General features: G+C 36.3%; 1 protein-coding gene across 1 annotated transcript in view; it reads right to left on the reverse strand.

Annotated features, from left to right (window-relative positions):
* THSD7A (thrombospondin type 1 domain containing 7A) overlaps positions 1–22,732 on the reverse strand; it is a 305,592-nt gene that overhangs the window by 145,423 nt on the left and 137,437 nt on the right. The window contains exons 3-4 of the mRNA XM_070424355.1: positions 20,015–20,263; positions 16,433–16,614 (exon numbers count right to left, since the gene is read on the reverse strand). Of these exons, the coding sequence (XP_070280456.1) occupies positions 16,433–16,614; positions 20,015–20,263 (431 nt within the window). The remainder of the gene's footprint in view (positions 1–16,432; positions 16,615–20,014; positions 20,264–22,732) is intronic.

The following is a 22,732-nucleotide window of genomic DNA, read 5'->3' on the forward strand; positions in this document are numbered from 1 at the left end:
TTATAAGTTTTATTATACCTATTTTCTAGAGAAGGAAACAGATTCACAGAGAAGTTAAATAATCTGCCCAAGATCACGAGACTCCATCTCCACAATCTACACTCTTAACTGTTTAATAATGAATTCCCTCAGCTTTAATATTTCTGTCATCCTGTGTTGAAGAATATTTTTGCTGGATGTAGAAATCTGAGAGCTTTTTTTCAGCAAACGCATTGTTTTATGGCCTTCATTGTTTCTAATGAGATTTCAATCCACATTTGTTATCTTTATTCACGTGTATACATCATGGTTTTTTCCTCTGGCAGCTTTAAGAATTTTCTTTTTATCTTTAGTGGTTAGCAATTTGAGTATATTTTTGCTGTATTTGTTCTTATTTTATTCTGCTTGTTGAACTTCTTAGATCTGAAATTTGATAGCTTCTTTTTCAACAAATTTGAGACATTTTGACCATTATTTCTTCAAATATGTTTTCTGTCAGATAACTCTCTTCTCTACTGTAATATCATTAATACATAGACACCTGGATATTTCTTCATCATTCACTTAGACTCTCTTCCCTTAATCATCTTTCTCACTGTTCTTCAGATATGATAATATCTATTGATTTGTCTTTGAGATCAATAACCCTTTTTCTCTGCTCACATCCAATCATTTCTATTGAGATCTGTCTTTTGCAATCTCCAAAAGTCCACTGGATGAATTTTTGTTGCAGATTTTTTTACATTCTTGAAATTCCAGATTCTTATAATGTTTGTTGTCTCCTCATACTCCCATCTGTTTATTCCCCTAGACAATCTTTTAAGTTTTTCAACATATGTATAATGGCTTCTTAAAGTCTTTGTTTACTCATTCTAATATCTGGGTCCTCTCAAGTTATATTTCTACTGAATGCTTTCTTCTTGTAATTGGTCTCTTCATTTTACTACTTTGCATGTGGAATAACACTTTATCATATACTGGACATTGTGAGTGGTATGTTGTAGAGTATCTGCATTATGCCATTTTATTTTCTAAGGGTTTTTTTTTTCTTTCTGTCAAACAGTTAAATTGCTGGCAGATTGTTTTGAACTTTTCAGGTTTGGTTTCATTTGGATTAGGGCTTGTCTGGTTCAGGTTTAAACTTGGCTGTGACAGTGTGGTTCTTACTCCGAAGAACCACAGGAAGGGCTAGAACTCTTCTGACATCTCCCAGCATTGCCCTACCTATACTGTCACCTTTCAGCACAGCCTTACAGCACAGGATCTCCGCTATACTTTACATTCTCAATCTGCACCTGTACAGCTCAGGCCTGGCCCAAGGACTCATGGTGTATCCCCACCTAGACTCCTGGACTCCACCCCACCCCTCCCAGTGCAGATCCCCTGGCATGTACCCTGCCCTGAAATTTCCAGCCACTTCAGCAGCCTGGAACTTAGATTTCTGACTCCTTAGTTCAGAAAGTCCTGATGCTGGGTTTGCCTCCACTTTTCCAGCTCTGTGTTTGTAAAGAGCCTCCAGTAGAAAACGGAAATGATTGATCACTTCACAGTGATAATCAGTTTTCTGCAGCTTGCTGCTTAATACCTAAAAACAGTTGTTTTGCATATTTTGCCCCACTTCATAATTATTCTTATTGAGAAAGTTCCAGTTACTCAATTATGGCTGGAAGCAGAAACCTAACAATATGTTAGCTTTTCTGATGTTTTAAAATATGAACTTACCGGGTTTTGTGATACATTTCTAAATATGTGTATCTTAGAACTTGCATCTCTCCATCTACCAGAGGAAGAAAACTTGCCAGTTAATAATTAGCTAGTAATCATATGTATCAACCCTTGGGGGTCATTACTTACTCAATAAATATTTACTGAACACTTATGTGTTGCCTATTCTGTTAGTGATTCCGCCACCTGAGTAGCTTTAATGGATTTATTTTAACACATCTATCCAACAGATCATGGAGCTTATCAATTTGGATATATGTACTGTGACGTTGTTTTAAAACTTTCATTTATTCTGCCATTACAAGAGTGTGTGGAGGGGAAACAAGCATATCTGACTGATATGATTGGAGATGTAAAATAGAAAGACCAATATATGAGTTTGTTCCTCAGGGGAAATTTTTTAGGCTAGGTATATAAATCTGGGAAGCCAAACAAATACCCTGGTGATCCAAATAATATAATTTCCCAGTCATTCTCTCTCATTTCATACTATTTCAATTCTCTGCATAGAACTTATTGCTATCTGATAATTTGTTTATTTCTTTCTTTTCTTATACTCTGTCTCTCTCCATTAAAGTATAAACTCTGTGATAGCAAGGATCTTGTCTGTGTTGTTCACTTCTCTATTTTCAACATTTAGAAGAGCACCTAGAATAGAAGGCTCTCAGTAAATATTGGTTGAACAAATAAGCGAATACAAGATTTTTCTGATATATAAAATAGAAGCATGAGCATCATCATACATGTATAGTTTTTTTTGTCATTCAATGAGGATGATATTAACAGACCATTGGCCCTAAGATGCATTTATTATTTACAAGAAAAGCACATATTCTAAAACCACTTAGAAAGGAGGTAGCTTTTCCCCAACATCAAACATGCTTACAGTTAATAACCCTAATCTATGATTAGGGGCACAAGCTGAGGAGCTAAACTTTCTGACTCATAATCCCGGTTCTGATATTTACTAGCTATATGCTTTCATACAATTATTTAACTTCTCTGTACCTCAGTATTACATAATGATAGTACTTACTTCATAGGCTTGTAGTGAGGGTTTAATAAGCAAAGAAACATAAAAGTGTCTCACATGTATTGTCTATGTATCATCTTCCTAATGCTCCTCATTACCATCATTGTTACTTCAGGTTAACTAACTCAATTAGTTCCATAGATTTAGACTTGAAAGTTGTTTTATCTTGAAGAAGATACCAGAAAATTAAACTGCTTCTTCTAAGGGATGACATTTAGTTGAAACTGGTTATCACTTGCATCTGTTTCAGATTTTTGCTATGGGCTATGAGCTATGGAAGGATGTATGGGCCTTTGATTTCCCTGTATCTGTGCCTAAACCTTTTCTCTGCCCTGCATCTAGTTAGGCCTGGACTCATCTCCCAGTTCCAAGTGGGATAATATTTTATTCAAGTTTATGTCTTTGTCAAGCCTTTCGATTTTCTTTTAAGGATGCTAATCCTATCCTCAGCTAGATGATGGCTGGAAAATGTGTCTCTGCATTTAACTGCAACTAAATAGAAACCAAAATAGCAGTACTCCAGATCCTTGTGTCAGGGGATGTAAGGGAACTCTCTGCCTCTCAGTATCTATCAAAGCTCTGAGGAGAGTTGCCTGAGGGCAAAGCTGTACATTCATTCATTTAGATATCCCAAACTCTATCCCCGGGTTATCACGCTTAGCAGAGACCTATAAATCTGTACTGTATCATATTAACCCCCACTAATTTTCTTTTCCTGAGTTACATTTTCATATTTATGCTAGTGGCCTACATTGAAGAAAACTGCTAAAAGCAAAAGCTTCCTTATACAATTCATTGTGGTATTTATTGTAAAGAGGTGAATGAGATTGTAATTCAGCATAGTTAGTTTCCTCTCTATGAAGGTCTACTTGTGAATTTTCTTTCTGACCCTAAACCCAGAAATTGTTGGGCTTCTCCTTTACAACTGGTTTCTCTTGTCTAATGGACAGTGTGAATTTCATAATTAAGGTAGAGTGCCTCTTTGCATTGGCTATTTGAGTCAAAACTTGTGGTCCTAGATCAAGAAATTGAAAGGCTTTTATGACACACATTTTGTACATTACCTTTATTATATTCACTATTGGGTTGGTGTTCTTATTCTACTGGTATTTTTCTTTGACCCATATTCCTCATCCATTTATCCTTAAAATCACTGTATTTCCCTTTATTGTATGCATTTCCATAAAACAAAGTGGGACATAGGTGAGTATTAAAAATCACACCATTGAATGCAAATTTCTTTTCTAAGGCACATAGAGTCAAAACTGCTTAATGAATTCAAGTCACTCTCAAGCCATCAGATTTGAGTTACCATTCTATAAAAAGTATGTAGTAAGCGGAAATCTACATATTTTATAGAAGACAGTAACTTCTCTCTAGAAAGCACACCACATACACCACAAGCGCATATTGTTCACAAGGAAACAGTGACTACAATTGATTCATAGCCAGTCAGTAGCTGCGGGCTTGATTCTGACAGTGAAAAGCCTCGGGTGGAGTGTAGTTAATACCAGGTGACTTGATACAACACAGTAGCTGTCCCTATTCAGTTGAATCATATGAAATGTCCACTAATCAACAGCTCTTGACCTACAAAAATATGAATTTCATATGATTCAACATCAGACTGGTTCAAATAACCATGGACAAGACTCTACTTTTTCCTAAGAACCATCTCAGGGAATGAACTTGAGTTGAATTCTAAAAAGCACTTAAACTATGCTTAGTTTCCTTCCATTTTCTGTAATAAGAGGCAGATCTCTATGCCATTTTAATTTATTTTTGCAACAGCAATATCATAAGATAATTTGACATAATGCACTTACTTCCAATGATTTTTATAAAGTTGTAGACAGCCACTCAATTATTTACTCTGATGCAAATTCACAGAGCAGTAGCGGTATGACTGGATAGAATAGATTTTGGAGTCAAAACACTGGCTTTGAGTCTGTCCTCTGACATTTATTGTCTCAATATGTCTGGGGAAATTATTCTCTTATTATCCATTTAGTCATGTATTAATGAGAAAACACTACCTATCACAACATGTTAGTTTCTTTGCTTTTACCCACTTGCTATGGATTTTTGGAAGACAGTGAGAAATTCATTGACAGCTTTCTTAGTGAAGAACATGACTTTTTATTCTCAAAGTACTTCTGGAATTCCCAATGGAGTATGAACTTAATAGATCTAACTCTTTCTAACCAGACCTAGAGGAGAAACTGTTAAAAAAAAAACAAACAACAACAAAAAACAAGACTCTTTTCTAACAATTCTTTTTTCTGCATCTATTCATTAATATTGCTTTGTAAAAGAGTTAAGGCCTACAAGGCATAATGCTTAACCAATGTGGTTTTAGATGCCCAGAAATCCTGTGTAATGTAAGGGGCAGAGGGACCAGTGTGGCATTTTCAGGTTGAGCAATGGCGAAAGTATTTTTAGAGCAACCAAACAATCCCAGGGCTATTGCAAGAATCCTTTGGCAATAGATGCTACTTAGACTTCTCATGGATTCAGCATCACAAAGTAAGGGAAGCTGAAATGGTTCTGTCTCCCATAACTACAGAAGTAAATTAGTTATGTTTCTTCCTATTCTGGAGTAATGCAGAGAAAGTCTGCCTTTTCCAAGAAAGGAGCAAGATATAATGCAAGCACACGTTAGGATTTTGGGACATTGTAAAGAGACTCCATGAATTATACATCCTCCATTGTTTCTCAGCTGGCAAGGTCAGCATACAATTATGTCTTTCCAATGTGCAGAAGATTTGGAGTAAAACTATTATTTTTACAAATTCCTCCCTTTTTCTCAATTTAACCAGAAAAGTAAACAAAAGCAATTAACGTTCATTTGGCATATACTAAGTGCAAGGCCTTATGCTAAGATGTTTTACATATGTTATCTCATTAAGCCTTTGCAGAGGAAAGCACAGGAGGAAAAGATGAAGTTAGTGAGGCAGATAGATTAATCTGAAAGGAAATACTATAAATTAGATGTCTAGGAAGTCAACATTCTCATATTGAAGGGCTTTCTCTGTCTTTCTTAAAGATACTTCTAAATGACACAATTAGCAAATGTACCCAGACGTATGCGAAGAATGACAGATAATAATAAAGTTTAGGGGGGGGAAATGCTATGGCCTCCTCGGAAGCTTAAAATCTTGGGGAGTTGGTCTGAATATTCATGAGGTAATTGCAAAAGAATAGAACTATATGTAATCCCATGGTAAACTGTGTGATGTAGTGTAAGAAGGTTATAGGCTTTGGATGAAGAAAGATTATTGAGGTCTCATAGTGTAAAAAGGATTGTTTGAAACAGGCCGAGATATGTGAAGAGCTGAGATAATGCTGGAAGCATTTCAAAGCAGAAAATGGAGGAGCAGCAGAAGAAAAGGACCAGAAATGTCACTGGTCTCTGTTGCAACAGAGGTAATCCTTCGGTTAGAGAAAGTTTGTGTCCATAGAGGATACAGCACAGGCTCTGATACTGTATAGCTTTGTTTATTGTTAAAAATGTGACAGAGTGAAGAGGTACATTAAATGCATATAATACTACAATATGGGTGGCTACTTTGAATTCTTGAATTGTGTTTAATGTACATATTTTTTCACAGATTAGTTCACCCAATAACAAGCATTTTTTAGTGGACTCCAGACTAATAACATAATAACGTGGTTCCTTGAATTTTTAGTGTATTTTTGTGTACAAATGGTGCAACCTTTCCAAGACAAATCTGTTGCCATGGCTTCCTTTCCCATTGCTATTCTCCCTGGTTTATTTCCTTTTTTATTGCCCACTGCTTTTAGAAGGAATAAATATTAATGAGTTCCACAATGTAGTTTGTACTCCTCTGTTAACACTGGTGAGAGTAGCTACTCCCTGTTGAGCAATCATTAGCAAGGCAGGGAACAGGCAGCCACAAACCATTTCTTTTACATTCTTAGATAGCTGGAGTGTGCCTTGGAAAAAATGCTATTCATTCACCAGTGCGCATCCCTGAGTGCTCATTTCAAAATCCCTCCTGGTGCTATCACTCATCCATAACCGACTCGATGAAATCAGTGCTTAAGGGTTACAAAAATCACACATACTACAGTCACTCAACGGTGTCAGGTTTTGTGACATTTTATCCCCCATTCTTCTTTCATTAATGGAAGGTCATTAACTAACAGCTCTGGCTTCTTTCTGTCTTGCGTTACAGGTATGAAGTAAGATGAAACAGTATCTGTGAGTGTTCGGTGTTCTTCCTCTTCAATTTCCTAGCTTAATGACTAGCAAGGTATAACGGCTTTCTAAAGGCTCGCAGCTCTGGAACCTAAAAGCAGGGCTCAGTGAGTACAAATAAAACCGATATTAGAACTGACATTGCCAATCACTCTGAAGATTAGCGTCTTTTCCCAGGCGCTCTGTTTTCCACAGATACACCTCCAGAACTGTGGGAAAGAGGTCTTTTCAAGACAGAAAAGTCTGTGCTCCTGTTTTTCATCTTAAAGTAGGGATTGTCTTTGGCTTTAAAAGAGGCCAAAATTCTAACATAAGAATTTGGGACAGATTTGTTGAGATGCCCCCATGATGCCCCCAGAATATTTCACATGCACAGGCTCCTTCGGAGACCCTGGCAGAGATTGTAGTGATTTTTGTTTGGATTGTGTGTGTGTGGTTTTGTTTGTTTGTTTTTAACAATAAGGGGTCCCTAAAATGCGTAAGCCTTGGACTCAGAAACATGGACTTCCCTGTCCCTATCCCAGTTTCTCCCAAAGCTTTGCAAAGAGCCTTTTATTAAGAGGACTCTCATGAGCCTTACAGTAAAATCAACTCCTGATTATAATTACATTGGTGCTCATTAAAAGGACAGAGATTCCTGTACCCATCCCAGAACTATAGCATCACAACCTCAATGGATAACATCCAGGAGGTTTTGCATTTCCTTAAATCATCCAGGTGATTCTTACCTGCATTTTGAGGGTATGTGCTTTCCAGGAAAATAATTCACCCAGTGATTAAGGGTGCGGGTTCTTTACTCAGGATGAACCGTGGTTTATAGTGTGCTTCCAGGGCTTCACAGAAGAGCCCCAAACTGGAATGTCTGGGGAAGTCTCTCTTTATCCGCCTTGGGAAGGGTTAGTCCTGAACCTCCAGTAGCAAAGCCATAAATACAAGGCTGCTCCCAGAGGACAGGGGTCAAGTCTGCTTTGTTAAACATTCTACCTTCAACATCTAAATGAGTGATACAACCTAACAGTTGTTCAATAAATATTTATTGAGTTAATGAAGGAATACCAAGTGAGATGTCCAAATCTGCAGCCCTTCATTCATCAGATTGTGAGTGATGTTCAGGAGAGGAACACTTGTGATTACAGACACAGAATGAGTTTAACATGAAGTCATTGATCCCAACTGGTTGTTCCCCATATTAAGCATTTAATTTTCACAGCGACCAAGTAATTAACATAGTGCCTTATAAATGCAATCAATATTGTCACCATCACCATATCATCCTCATCATTGTTACTATGACTCTCTTTCAAAGTGGGCATGCAGGACACATGTCGGTATTTGTAAGTATTTCATTAGACTTCACATTGTGGGAGAAATGCCACTGTTTTTAGCCTATTGATATATTTTTGTGTCATAAGATTATTATGCAATGTGTTATCCTTATTAGTTTAATGTCACTCAGATATTTTATCAACACATCATGTATGACTTTGTCCAAGACATCAACACACATGATAAATTTTATTATCTTCTCTAGGTAATGATTCCTTTTTCTTTATTACCTTTGGCTAGGTAACAATGCCAATGTCATTCATCTTTCCCTTTAGCAAACTGGAAAAAAATAGAATAATAGAAAGAGAGACAGGTTTGAAATACTCATGAATTTTCAGATGTTTCAGAATTTTCTCCTTTAGCTTTAAGTTTGCAATCATTTTCATGCTTCATTTAACAGTACCAATTTGGCAATATAATTTTTATTATGTATTCAGTTTGTGGAGATTAACCTTTGCTCTAAATATACTGAAGAAAATTTTGGTCGTTTTTTATCATTCAAGAAAATTTTCTATCAGATGCCATTTAACCAATCTAACCATTCAAACTTCTGAATAGTTTTAGCATTGTGTACATATACAACTTCAGTCAATCTCACATTATTTCCTCGAGAAAAAAAAAAATCTTCATTGGTATGTTGTATGTGAAGAGGGCTCTGCCTGGAAAATACAATGTGTGTGGTCTGTTAGCATATTATGTGTTTTGCCAGCGGTGGGCAATATTCAGACTGAGTGATGCAAACTCTTTGATGACTGTAAACACTAACAATACAGCTGGCTGGTTTCATAGATGTAGCAATGATTTTTAAAAATGATTTTCTGTAATAAACTTTGACTGACATTTAAAGCCCATATTTCTAAATTTTTATTTGCTATTAATTAGATCATGTGTAAGAAAGTTTTTTTCTCTTATTCATACCTCTTATTGAATCAATTGAATTTATTTAGTCCTTTTTATTTCCTGTTAGATTATGAAGTATATATAATTTAATTATTAATAACTGATTATGCACTTATGATTATATAATTATATATTAATAATTATTGATTCAATAATTATTTTTAAATACTTAACATGCATAATGACTTAATTATATATAAGGATTTTTAGTATCTCTACCCTTTCCCAAATATACTCCTTACCACTCCCTCCCATCATATGTTAATGTTGTTCATTAACTAATTGTTCAGTGTTTAATCATGAAACTTATCAGCATTGCTTCATACAGATCTATAGTTATACTGGAGGCCCAGTGCACAAAATTTGTGCACTCAGGGAGGGGGGGGGCCCTCAGCCTGGCCTGCACCCTCTCGCAGTCCAGAAACTCTCAGGGGATGTCCGACTGACAGCTTAGGCCCGCTCCCCTGAGGGAGCGGGCCTAAGCCAGCAGTCAGACATCTGTAGCACTGCCATGGAGGAGGGCGAGGCTCCTGCCACCACCATTACACTCACCAACAATGAGCCTGGCTTCTGGCTGAGTGGCACTCCCCCTTGTGAGAGTGCACTGACCACCAGGGGGCAGCTCCTGCATTGAGTGTCTGCCTCCTGGTGATCAGTGCGTGTCATAGCGACCAGTCGTTCCACCAATTGGTCAATTTGCATATTAGCCTTTTATTATATAGGATAGATTACCCAGGTGTTTTCCAAATTCTTTGCACATCTTGAATTCTTCTCTTTCTGGCTTCAATTTCCTTCTTCCTAAACATTATCATCTAGCAGTTCTTTCAGTGAGGGTTTAATGAGGTAAGCCCTTCTACTTGTGTCTTAATTTTGCCTACAATATAATAATAGGGAGCTGGATAAATAATTTAAGTTGAAAGTTATTTTCCTCTCAGTACCTTTAATACATCATTTTTGTTATTTTGCTTTCTTTGCAGTTGTTGAAATTTCACTCTTAATTTGTTAATTCCTTTGCAGTTAGTTTTAACTTCTAATTCTTTTTAATATGTTCTTGTATTTTATGAGCTGTAATCTCACTACATTGTGCCTAAATGTGCATATATTATTCTCCTGCCTGAAAACTTTCTTCTTGACTCTGCACAGTCCTGTCTTTCATCAGTTCAGAAAATTCATCTTTTCCCTTGATTCTCTCATTTTGAATCTTCTTATTTAAATCTGCATAACTATTTTCTTCACATATATTTTCAACTTCTTTTTTCAGTGTTGCATTCTGAATCAATTTCTTGCATTTATCTTCAGTTAGCTAATAACTGTTTAGCTTAATTTCTCTAATCTCTCCATTTACCGTATTTTATTTCCAGCTAAAGTACTTTTTTGTTTTGGAACTTATTTCTTTTTTAATCTGTTCTTTTTTCATTGACTCATTACATCTAATATTTAAATTTTTTCCTTTATATCTTTAATAAGTTTTAGCATATGCATTCTATGATCTCTATCTGCTATCTCTAATATTCCCAACCTTGAGTCTAGCCTTACTCTTTGTTGGGCATTTTAAAACCTGTTTACAATGGATTATCTTTCCTTGTGTAGTCTGCAATTTTTAATGGTGCAGTTTATCTGGGCAAATCCTGTGGCTCGGTTAAGGGATGCCCTCTTCAGAATTTTTGTTTTTGCTTATGTCAGGCACTCGGTGATACCATTTGCCTGACACCATTTTTTATGTTAATTTCTCAGTGGTCTTTGGACACATGGAAGTAACATAATTTTAAACTTAAACTAGTGTGGATACAGTCCTATAGTAGGAATTTTTAGGAGAGATTTGATTTTGCCACAACCTGAGGCTGAGGCTGACTGCTATTGATCATCTCTCTCCAGAGGTAAATTGAGTTTCTCTGCACACTCGTTGATGCTACAGCCCTTTGAGGGGGATGGCGTAATGCAACATGTCTGCTTGTGCTCTCTGTCTCTGGCTAAGACTTTTATGTCATGACCCTTTTGGGCTTCACTCCCCCCAAGTCTCCTTAATGTGTAACCCTCTTCCTGTACCATCCCTACCCAAAGACAACCACAGAAAGCTTTAGTTCACTTTTCCTGGTTTGTTTTGGGGAATCATTTAGTTTCAAGACATTAGTTCTGCTCTTAAAAGCATTTAAAACAATACTGTAGTCTGCATGTCTAGGTGTTCTATATAGGATGATATTCAGTTATTCTGCTGTTCCATTTCCAGTCGTATTGCAGAGTCATTAAGTAGGCCTTTTTAGGCAAATAAAAGTTAAGTAGTGTGGATAAGGGCACAGGGTCACGCAGAAATAAAAATCAGGTCTTCTGATAGTCTAGTGTGCTTCTGAAAGTAGCCTTAGGATGAAAATTCAAATTACATTAAAGCTATCTGTATTATTAGAAGAGAGAATATAGATATAATATACGTTCTCTGAAATGAGTGGCCAACTTGAAATAATGTGCATGAATTATGACCCTTGTCATTTGATTTAACAACTAAATTATGTTTCCTCTATTCCAACTCAGAGGTTTGAATAAATGTTTATTAAGGGGTAAATATAAACTTTTGCTGAAATAGAAAAAGTTTTAAAGAAAGCATGTTTGATATGTTCAAGAGATAATTTTCAGACTAATTAAACTGAACTATTTTACAAATGAGAGGACAAACATATTAAACAGCAAGTGTTTACTAAATGTTGAACAAATCAAAGGTAGTGTAAGTACTGTTTTCATGTTTACATGATGTCCAAGGTGCTTCATCACATATTTCTTTTATACCTTTTTGGTTGAATACTTCCTGGTATCTCATTAGTAAGCTCTTCCTCTACTAAAAATTCCAACTAGGGTAGACGACTGACCAGCTAATCCAATTCCCAGCAGGTACATTTTTATTAGCTTCTATCACAGTGGCTGAAACCTCTTGGCATCTCTCTTTCTATTTTGTACTCTACTGATCCAGAGAAACTTCACAGGGCAACAGCGCTTCTCTCCCACAAAATATCCACAGATCTAATTTCCAAGAAGGGTCTGGTTCATTCAGGGATTGTCTATATTATAGTGCTTTTGACATCTCTCGCCTCAGTGTAGGTTCTTTCTAAAATGTAGCCATTGTGTGATTTAATTCCTTTTTCATTTACCATATTGATATTAGTAGAGCACAAAGAACTGTGCTTCAAAATATGATAAATTATGAAAAATATTCATACCTTCATTAATTTATCTCAACAAAGTGTTCACAACCAAACTTCACATATCTGTTTTTATAATCGTGGGGTCCTAGTGATAGTTTTACATACGTAAATTTTTAAATATTTTTATGTTTTTCTATAATCTACATCCATATAATGATGCTATAGATAATCAAAGAAACATTAAATTATTTATATTTTATGGGACAGCTTTGATATATTTCTAGCAACATAGAAATAAACCACTATATTTTCTACCATTGTATTAGAGAATTTGTAGAGACTCTCTGATTGAGATGTTATGTAAAATATTCTCACCTACTTGTTACTTCAAAAGCGATGGATAGGAAAGGTGCAGCACTAGCCTTTGGCGTATTCTGATATTTACTTTCTGAAATAACAGGGAAATAGCACCGTAAGAATAGCCTTTTTTTTTTCCAAAATAGCTTTGACTAAAGTAGGCTAGTTTGTGGAAATGGTAGATAAAAGACTACAAAGACTATAAAGAATTTGTATTTCATTTAGGGATAGTGACTATTTTTATTCTCCTTAATTGGTTTCAGAGCATAGGAAAACATGAGCTCTTTGTTCATCCTTCTGTCTATCCGTTCACAGCTCAATCATCTTTCGCTCCATCCATCTTCCCATTGATCCTCCAGAACTTTCTGCTGGCTTATCTCATGCTCTGTCATCCTACAGGCTCATTATCCAGGTTGTCTTTCTTAATAACCTTAAATTCTAAAGACCTCATCCAGATTTCACTGTAGATTATTAGATATGTTTTCTACTAAAGAATGTTCTTAAGTTTCCTATAATGTAAATCATGGCAAGCTCCACGGTGCTTTATAACCAATACTTTTGGTTTCCCTCATTTAAAAATATGTTCAATCTATTTCGAATGGAAGAATTTCTTAGCCACTGTAGTTAATCTACTTTCATTTCACTTTGAACTTGTAAAAAAATCAATTTATGTTCATGCATCCAATGATCAGCAACGTTTCATCAGCTTTCTAGGGCTTATACCAGTAACCTCGCCATAGGCAAGCCTTCTTCCTGTCACTTTCTGATAAGGGTAGATTTCATGCCAGCATAAGCTGCACACTTTTCAGCCTACTGGAACTCTAATCAGCTGGCTGAACAGAAACTGCCGAGTGTTACTGCTAGCTCTTCTCAGCGGTCAGGATTGGAAGGGTTACCTAGGTCACATTAAGTATTTCTATTCATTGTTGCCTTTACTACTGTTAACTGACTCACATGACACGAGGCCATGAAAATTGAATTAAATTATGCTAAGGTGATCAGTACCTGTGTAATATGATATGCCAAGATAATAAAGGAAGTTATATGAATTTCATATCTTTTTTGCAGTATTTTTGTATCAAGAAATTGTATTTTTGAGTTAAGTATTTTATTTTGAGTTAATGTATTTTAATAGCTTGGTTACATGTGAAAACAACTTTTCTAGAACACATAGTATAAATCTGCCAAAACAAGTGTAGATTTTGTTCTTCAAATGAAGTATAACATAAATTGCTCTTAGGGTAGGTTGTTCATGATGACATAGCCAGACTTTCTTGAGATCATTACCTTCTTTTTAGAATTGATGGAGGGAGTTATTTTGAGAGATTTCCCTATCTTCGTAAAGTAAGCCTTCATTTTTTCATAGTTATTGAACGAAGATACATGGAACATTCTTCACATCCCACAGTCAAATTGTGCTCCATTCACACATATTTATAGTCCTTGGGATGCTGGTGTATTGAATAAGTTTCCTATTGGGAAATGCTAAGTGCTTCTGGGGGGAAACTTATATAGTCTAAGTTCGAGAAGTAAAAGCTGAAACTTTTAGGGAAAAATCAACTTTTTTTCCAAAGAGGATTATAGTAGTCTTGCTGTGTGACACGAAAGGATGCATATTCCTAAGTTATTCATGTTACATGCTTCCATGATAAATATTAATTTCAGAAGAACTGATTATTTCCATATCCACTGATCTTTGCTTTGGCATTTGTTACTCCAAAAGATACATCTTACAATAATATTCTTTTTGTTTTCCCTTTTGGTGTGACTTTTATTTTTGGTACTCTGCTGTGTTTTGACAGCAGTAGGGAAAATCCATGACAAAATGATTTAAAAATGTATCCAGTTCCAATTCCAAACCCCAAAGGCTCTTCTGAAAGTAATAACCTACAGGACATAATTGACATTCAGAAACTAAACTCTGAAATACCTCTAGCAATGAAATTATACTACTCTGAGAGGAAGGCTATAATAAATCCACCTAAGAGTGTTAAAAACGTAGCCATTAACGTGGCCAAGAAAATATTAATGTACTAACATTACATGTTTTATACTACTTCCTTATAACTTCAAGATATATTAGTAGTAAAATGTATCCCGAGACTAGATTCCTAAATGAGTTGACAAGCTATGTAAAGTTAGTGGATAAAAAACAATTAAATTTTGCAAGTTACACATGCAAACTTCAGTGATTGCTTTTCATGAATTGCTGGTCACTGGTGCCACTCCTTTTCGGGGAGGCAGTGGAGTCATCTTTTGTTTTTCAAAACACCCATTTCTCTTGGTTCTTTCCTCTTTTTTCTGGTTATTCTTTTTTTTTAAATTTAATTTAATTTAATTTTTTCAATTTAATTTTTTTTTTTGCCAAAAGTATTACAAAGGGTATTACATATGTGTCCTCCCCCCCCCCCACCCCCGCCTTTTCTGGTTATTCTTGATCAGATTCCTTTTCTGCGTATCTCCTGCCCCCTTTTTTGGTCTCTGCTAATATGAACTAAGGTCTTTATTCTTTACCATTTACAACCAACATATTTGCTGAGGAATTATCCCATCATACCCACAAGTTGCTAAATACAACATACTCATCTTTTCTGGCAAGATTTCTCTCTTTTTTTGCTTCTCTTTAATGGTATTCTATGCTGTTCCCTCTTGCATTCCTGACCCATTTAACTTCATGGCACATACTCCTCATCACTTGGCTCAAGTACCACTTTCCTCCTCTATGAAGGTTTCTGTTTCTGTGATCCCCCTACAGTTATTCTAAAACTCACTTATAACGCATAGCATACTGCATTATTAACTATTGGCTTGTTTGTGTGCTCTCATGATGACCATGAAGATTTTCCTGACACAAAATTTGTATTGACATTTCTATCCTCACTACCTTACATAATTTTTGGAACTCTGTTGTTAACTAAAAAATATACGTTGAATACATTAGTGATAGACATCCTGTTATCCTTCAGGTAGAGGAAAATGTAAGAGGGTTAGCTTATAGCATTGCTTAAAAATATCCATATTTGTATGGACATAAAAGCTACTAATTGAATATAAACTTGATCCAATAATGATTAGAATTTCAGAGTAATAGTAATATATGATAATATATACATTTAGCCCTGGCCATCTTGAAATCACTTATCCTTTTGTACATTTATTATATCTGGTCCAAAACTGAGATTTAAACAAAAATATTCTAAAATGTGTTTAATTGAAAGATTAAAATAAGTCATACGTTTGCATTAACAGTTTCTTTTTGTTTTGTTTTTACTGTAGTTTGATTCTGTATTTATTCTGTATTGATTTCATTTAAACTCAAATTGAAATTTTTACTAAGTACTACAATTAACATATTTTTCAACCACATTATAAATAGAAAAAAGAGGTATTTTTTTATAAGCAGGTTGTAATTCTTATACCAAGCAAAGAAAACTTGGGCTTTAGAATATATACTTCTTTGCATATAATTACAAGATTAGGTTTTATTCCATTTTTGTAAATAATTACTCCTAAATTTTCACTCAGAGCCTGAAGTTTAAAAATTTAATGATAGATCTGTCAGCAAATCACAACTGACAAAAGATGAAATTGAATTAAATTGTTACAACCAAAATTTGGATTATTGTCCACCACAGTGGACAGCAACCATAATGTGAACAGAAATATGGCCTTGCATGCCCCAGATGGCTGGGTATATATTCCTGCAGCATCCCATGCCTGGTCTCCATGCGTGATCCTTGAGAAGAAAACACATCTTACCTTCTTTGTCCTTGTGGGTCTTTAAATGTGAGAGGAGGTTTTCATTGGTCTGCACGCAGTACACCTCTCGGGTCTGGACCCCCCCTCCACAGAGGGCTGTCTGGTTGCCTCGCCTCTTGTCCTGCTGACTGAGCAAAGGGTCCACGCGGCACTCGGTCCACTCTGTGGCTCTCCAGCCATACCTGAATACAGAAAATGCCATCAGTGGCAGCCATGTTTACTGAAAAAACTCTGCTCTGCTCATTTTTTTTTTCTTAAAAAAGTAATTCAAAAAACACTTTCCTCTTGAAGCAATCGTAAACTACCGTATCTCCGGTGCAGATTCAAATTAAATTTCTTCTCCTTTATCCTCAACAGTGCTCCATTTAAGGAGGAGTTTAATTTAGGAGATCTTGTTTTAATTGCAATCACTGAAAATTGCTTATAAATATTTTATTACAAGATAGCATAATGCTGAAAACATGAAATTTTATGTTCAGTTAAGCTAAACTCAGGCTTGCCCTTTTTCAATACTTATAAACAAAGGGGGACTGAATCTGAGAATGGAAAACATTACAAGTGATGATCAACCCCAACATTAGTTTTGCCTGTAATAAAATGCATGAAAATTGCTTCTTCATACTAGATCAAAATTATAATTGTGCTTTAGGATTAAAAAATATAACAACAATTTAGAGGTTTCTCTTTATTGTCAAGAATGAGTGTTTTTGCCCTAGCCAGTTTTATTCAGTGGGTAGAGCATCGACCTGTGGACTGAAGGGTCAGGGTTCGATTCTAGTCAAGAGCACACACCTCAGAGTTGAAGGCTTGATCCCTGGCACTGGTTGGGGCACAGGAGGGAGGCAACCAATAAATGAGTCTCTCTCTCCCTCCACTCTCTCTAAAAAAAACAATGGAAAGGGGGGGTGTCAATCAGGGAGAAAGGAGACATATTTAATACTTTAAACAATAAGAAAATTAATTAATTAATTAATTAATTAAATAAAAACCAATGGAAAAAAATATCCTCGGGTGAGGATTAACAACAACAAAAAAGAATGCGTGTTTTTCTGTAGCACTGAGCATCCTTGACGAGTGCTAATAAATGATGAAAAGAGCTGACGTTTCTAATCAGTGGATCACAGGAAAGACAATCTGTGATTCTAAATTAAAGCTCCAATCAAGATTATGATGTGGAAGAAATGTCAGGAGCTTGTGAGCCCAGCACATGCTTTAAGGAGATAGTCAGGGAACCATTTCCTGATGCCAATGAAGATAGGAACTGGTGGCATTTCTCCACCTCAAGGAAAATGGATAGTCTAAAAGCACCAAGAAAATGGCTCATGCAGCACTTTGTGTCACTTTAACCAAGATGCTTCCCTACTAATCAGATTAACAGCCAGCATAGGTACAAATGGATGTGCTAATGCTCATCTCGATTAGAAGGAGAGATTAAATGGGCTCTCAGATGTCTGATCTAGATGCTCTGCTTTGTCAATGGGAAAGTTTCATGACAGGAGAGCTGACTTTCGTGCCCCTTTTTCATTTTTATAAGTGAGGGTTCATGGTTTAACAGAGGTGCAGGACAGGGGCATCAAGTAATAATAGTCTTGACACATGTTTATAAAGGAAGGACAGCATTCAGGTTAATTCTAAAAACATGGATAATTGATGCCTTGGGCAAAGTGTGGCAGGCGGCAGGCACGGGTGTGAGGAAAGTAAAACCAAACAAATCATTCATCAGGGGAGTTAAATGAACACTTTGTATTTTTATAGAATGCAGTCTCAATTTAGGTCACCTAAGGAGTCCTATGAAAGGAATAAATATCAATAATGTAAATTGGTGTCCTGCCGGCGTGTCTCAGTGGTTGAATGTCAACCTATGAACCAGAAGGTCATGGTTCAAGTCCCAGTCGGGACACATGCCTGGGTTGCGGGCTTCATCTCTAGTGGGGATGTGTGCAAAAGGCAGCCGATCCATGGTTCTCTCTCATCACTGATGTTTCTCTCTCTCTCTCTCTCTCTCCCTCTCCTTTCCTCTCTGAAATCAATGGGGGGAGGGGCCGAGTAAATTGGTGACACATTCTAAAAATGCTATTCTCCCAAAAGCGGGGGGACGGGGGGGGGGAGATAAAGAGACTCAGAATATATATATATATATATTTTATTTTTTAAAAAATATATTTTATTGATTTTTCACAGAGAGGAAGGGAGAGAGATAGAGAGTTAGAAACATCGATGAGAGAGAAACATCGATCAGCTGCCTCCTGCACACCCCCTACTGGGGATATGCCCGCAACCAAGGTACATGCCCTTGACCGGAATTGAACCTGGGACCTTTCAGTCCGCAGGCCGACGCTCTTATATATATTTTTTGTTAATGGTGCTTGAATATCTGAGAAGAGAAAGAATAAAACACCTAGCTTGAGACAAAAATAAAATAAATTCATTGAAGACAAATACTCTGGCTGGAGATCCAGGCAAATTCCTGGAGCCTATTATGTGAAGAGGAGCATAGGAGTCAGTGGGGCTGGTGGAGGAGACAGGCAGGAAGCTCTCTGGGGTTTCCAGTCACTTGTTACATCACGGGAGAATGGAGGATTCCAAAGTGCTGCAGAATTGAAGATCTCATATAAACCATCACTATCCTTGTTAGTGTTATTCTTGTTAGAAGAGGAGTAGGAGTAGTATTTTCCTCACTGGTTCATGAAGTTCATGTTCTTTAAATGTTTGCACTATTCCAGAGAAAAACCTAATGAAGCTTGTATATATCTACTGAGGAACTAAGATTCTCAAAGTTGTTTTTTATAAATATTCTAAATAGTCTATATTCAGACAAAACTGAAATGTATTTATTGTGAAGATGATTCAAAGTAATGTCTTGGAAATCATATTTTTAATGACAAAAAGAATAAGATTATAGTGCCAAATATTTCAAAATTTATCTGAATTCAATGAACATTTATTGGGTGCTTACTGTGTGTCAGGCCCTGAGTTATATGCCTCTCAGTTTTTAAAAAAGTGAATAGGCATAATCTTTGTCCTCAAGGAGCTTCAAGTCTTATTATTTTAATGTAGTATTTTATTTTATTCAATAGGATTTGTTATATGTAGTACTGAATTTTAATAGGACTTTCTTATTTTACCTTATAGGATTGAGCTTGTATTGCCTGACAACCAAATCCAACCTGTCTTTTACTTTTATAAATAAAGTTTTATTGGAACGTATCCACACCATTTACATATTATCTGTAGCTCCAGAGATAGAATTGCATCTATTTGGCTCATAAAGCCTAATACATTTGCACTCTTCCTCTTTAAAAAAAAAGTTTGATAATACCTACTATTGAAAATATATAAACAGAGAATTGCTGCTAAAAGTCTAGCCCTCATGGAGATTTGGAAATACAGCTTGCTAAAGACACTTTTATAGGGTAAAATCATTTTTTTAGGATAGTGTTGGTAAAGAGATATTTTCTTCTCCGAATTAAAATTTGTAAAAATCACTATTTCTCAACCAACTCTTCAGCTGAAATTAAACAGCTGACCAGACTTGCCATTTGGGCAGAGACGGCAGCAGAGGCCGCAGCCTTATTCACTCACGTGGCACAGGGGGCAGCTGCCTCTCCTTGAGACACGCAGGGTTCTGTTTCCTCAAGTTCTGGACACTCCTCCTCGCTGCCAATAGGAAACTGCCTGATGATCCGTGTCCTTACGTGAGTGCCTTTAGGGGACACCATATCGTGGCACGTTTTTGAGCAGGGGCTCCACTCTGACCACTCCGACACCTGGCACTCTTTGGTGATCACACAGGACTGGAAGGTCATTGGCAGCTTCTCCTGCTGGCACAATCTGAAAAAGAGCATTGATATTCTCATCACACACACAGGCAGTTATGAACTTGGTCTTCTGTGTTCCACAGTGAAATCAGCCCGGACATTTTTATTTCTACTTGGAGGTGGAATTCTAATTTCATTGAAAATACATCAACATTTATGATGTGTAAAAGCAGTTAGACCCAAAGCTAACATTTGCATTTCCTCCTATTTTGTAAGAGTAGTTAAACCATTCATGGGCAATAGAAAATAAAGGGACTAAGCAAAATTAGCTGAAACGAAGTTTACCATATTGTTCATTTCACTCATTCCAGATTTGTTTTAATTTAGAAAATGAGAAACCAAGAACTGTTACCGTATGATAATTTCCATTCTGTTTAGTGATTTAATTAAATAAACATGCCTGGCTAACTCAATACAATATGGTTTTAAATAGAAAAAGTAGTTTGCTTAACATTATCGTTAATATCATTTGAAACGTTAGTTGTCACTTATAATTATAATGCATGTTTATTCAAATAAATCAACTTTTCCAGTTCATACTTTAATACACAGTATATATATATGGATATCTTAATTATTAAATATACCATAAGCATTAGAAATAGAATCCGTTTATATCCATATTACTATAGGTATATCTAGTAAATATATATCTAATATTTACTGAAAAGTATTTATGTTTGAACTCTTATCTATCTATGCCTTCTTGAATTACAGGAATGTTGGGTTTTAAATTGTAATGTCTATATATGAAGATGAAGATGATGTTATGAATGTCCATGACTAAGGGCATATGCACTTTGAGAAGACTCCTGGAATTGAAAGGCCTTGTGTTTATTCTTAGTTGAACTCTTGCCCATTCTCAGTAACAAATAATGCATGTTTATGAGACACAGGCAGTCTGTCGCCACGATAGAGCCATTTGTTCCAATGGGAGAATGCACTGATAGTTCTGCTTGTCATTCAAGGTGCTATATTTAACTATGGTAATCCACCATACAGAGGCAGGTCCATTTTAATGTACTAGCTCACATTCAATGCTTTTAATTTTACTGGCATGTGTACAAAAATTGCACTCTTAGGAGACAGCTAGAAGCATCAAAGTCAATTTGTCTGAGTTGAGATGTCTGGGAAGTAGGATGAAGTGCGAGTGGTGGTCAAAGGGCCTTGTGAGTCAGCTCTGTTTTTCTTATAACCACAGAGAGGACTAAAATCCCATTTTTACTCAAATATCATGTATTGAGTATTAACAGTGCATTAGATATAGCACTAACCATAGAGCAAAACTTCTGTGATAAGCAAGTTTTCACACTTATACTCGTGAGTTTATCTATGAAATCAGGCAAAATAATTTCCAAATGATAACCTCTATATTTCTTCCCTTACAAAATTCTACCTATTTCATTTCCTCTTGGATACATGTCCTATCCTTCATAAGATTTAATATGGATGTACCCAGGGCATATCCAAGAGAGAGAAGTGCCCAGTAGGTAGACCCAGACAGGAGGTTCAGGGTTTGGTAAAGTTGTGAATGACTTCTATACTTTTAGAAACCATGAGCATATTAGAGGAAAAAAGCTAAGGCCACAAGAGTAGCTGAGCACTCACATACTGGGGCTCATTTTAGGCTTGCATAATTTACACATGGCCTTACGGTGAACCTTGGTAGGCCCATGAGCACTGTGATATTTATTAACTTCATTTTTTTATTGTTAGTGAAACTAAATATAATCATCCATGGTTGCTAAATTATTCAGCTGCCATCCTCTAACCATTCTCTCCTTTATTCTGGCCATGCAAAAAGTTGACACTATAGAGCTTAGGGGAACTATCTATTCTAGTTCATTAGGATTTTCATGAGAACATGACCCTCTGGGAAGTCAAAGGCATGAGCTGTGCTTGTTGGTTGTCTGTGGACCGACACCATCTCAATTAACTGGAAGCTTGATAGACCCGCAAAATTTCAGATCCCCAGGCTACCCTACTGAATAAGAACAAGTATTTTCACATTCCCAGGTGATCCATATGCACAATGAAGTTTGAGAACACTGGTCTAGAGCTAACTGCTAATCAGTCGGAAAATATAAAGCCACCCAATAATTACAATTGGCAAATGAATCTTTATCAGTGCAGCCTTATTTCTTTCAGAGAATGGGAACCGACTAAATCACACAAAAAGAAATTTAGTATCAGATATTAGGTGGTTTATGCAGTAATTGGATAGGCTGGAGGAAAAGGCTTCTAAGACAAGCCTCCAGCTTACAGCCCTCAGAATCACTTCACCGTTTCTCTGATCCAGAAAGCTCCTTTGGTGGCTACAAGAAGCCACATTTCTGCCACTAACTTCCCTGTTAAATGGGTACTTCTGCCTCTTCCTTCTGACTTCAGTTTAAAATCCAAGCCCAGATCTAGCACATTAGTGGAGTCTAAATCAGATCCAGAAAGCTGGCTGCAAGCAACTTTGCACACTTTGTTGTATGAT

Source organism: Myotis yumanensis, unplaced genomic scaffold (assembly GCF_028538775.1).
Source record: "Myotis yumanensis isolate MYYU_CA2020_CCGP unplaced genomic scaffold, mMyoYum1.0.hap1 SCAF_9, whole genome shotgun sequence".
NCBI classification, from domain to species: Eukaryota; Metazoa; Chordata; class Mammalia; order Chiroptera; family Vespertilionidae; genus Myotis; species Myotis yumanensis.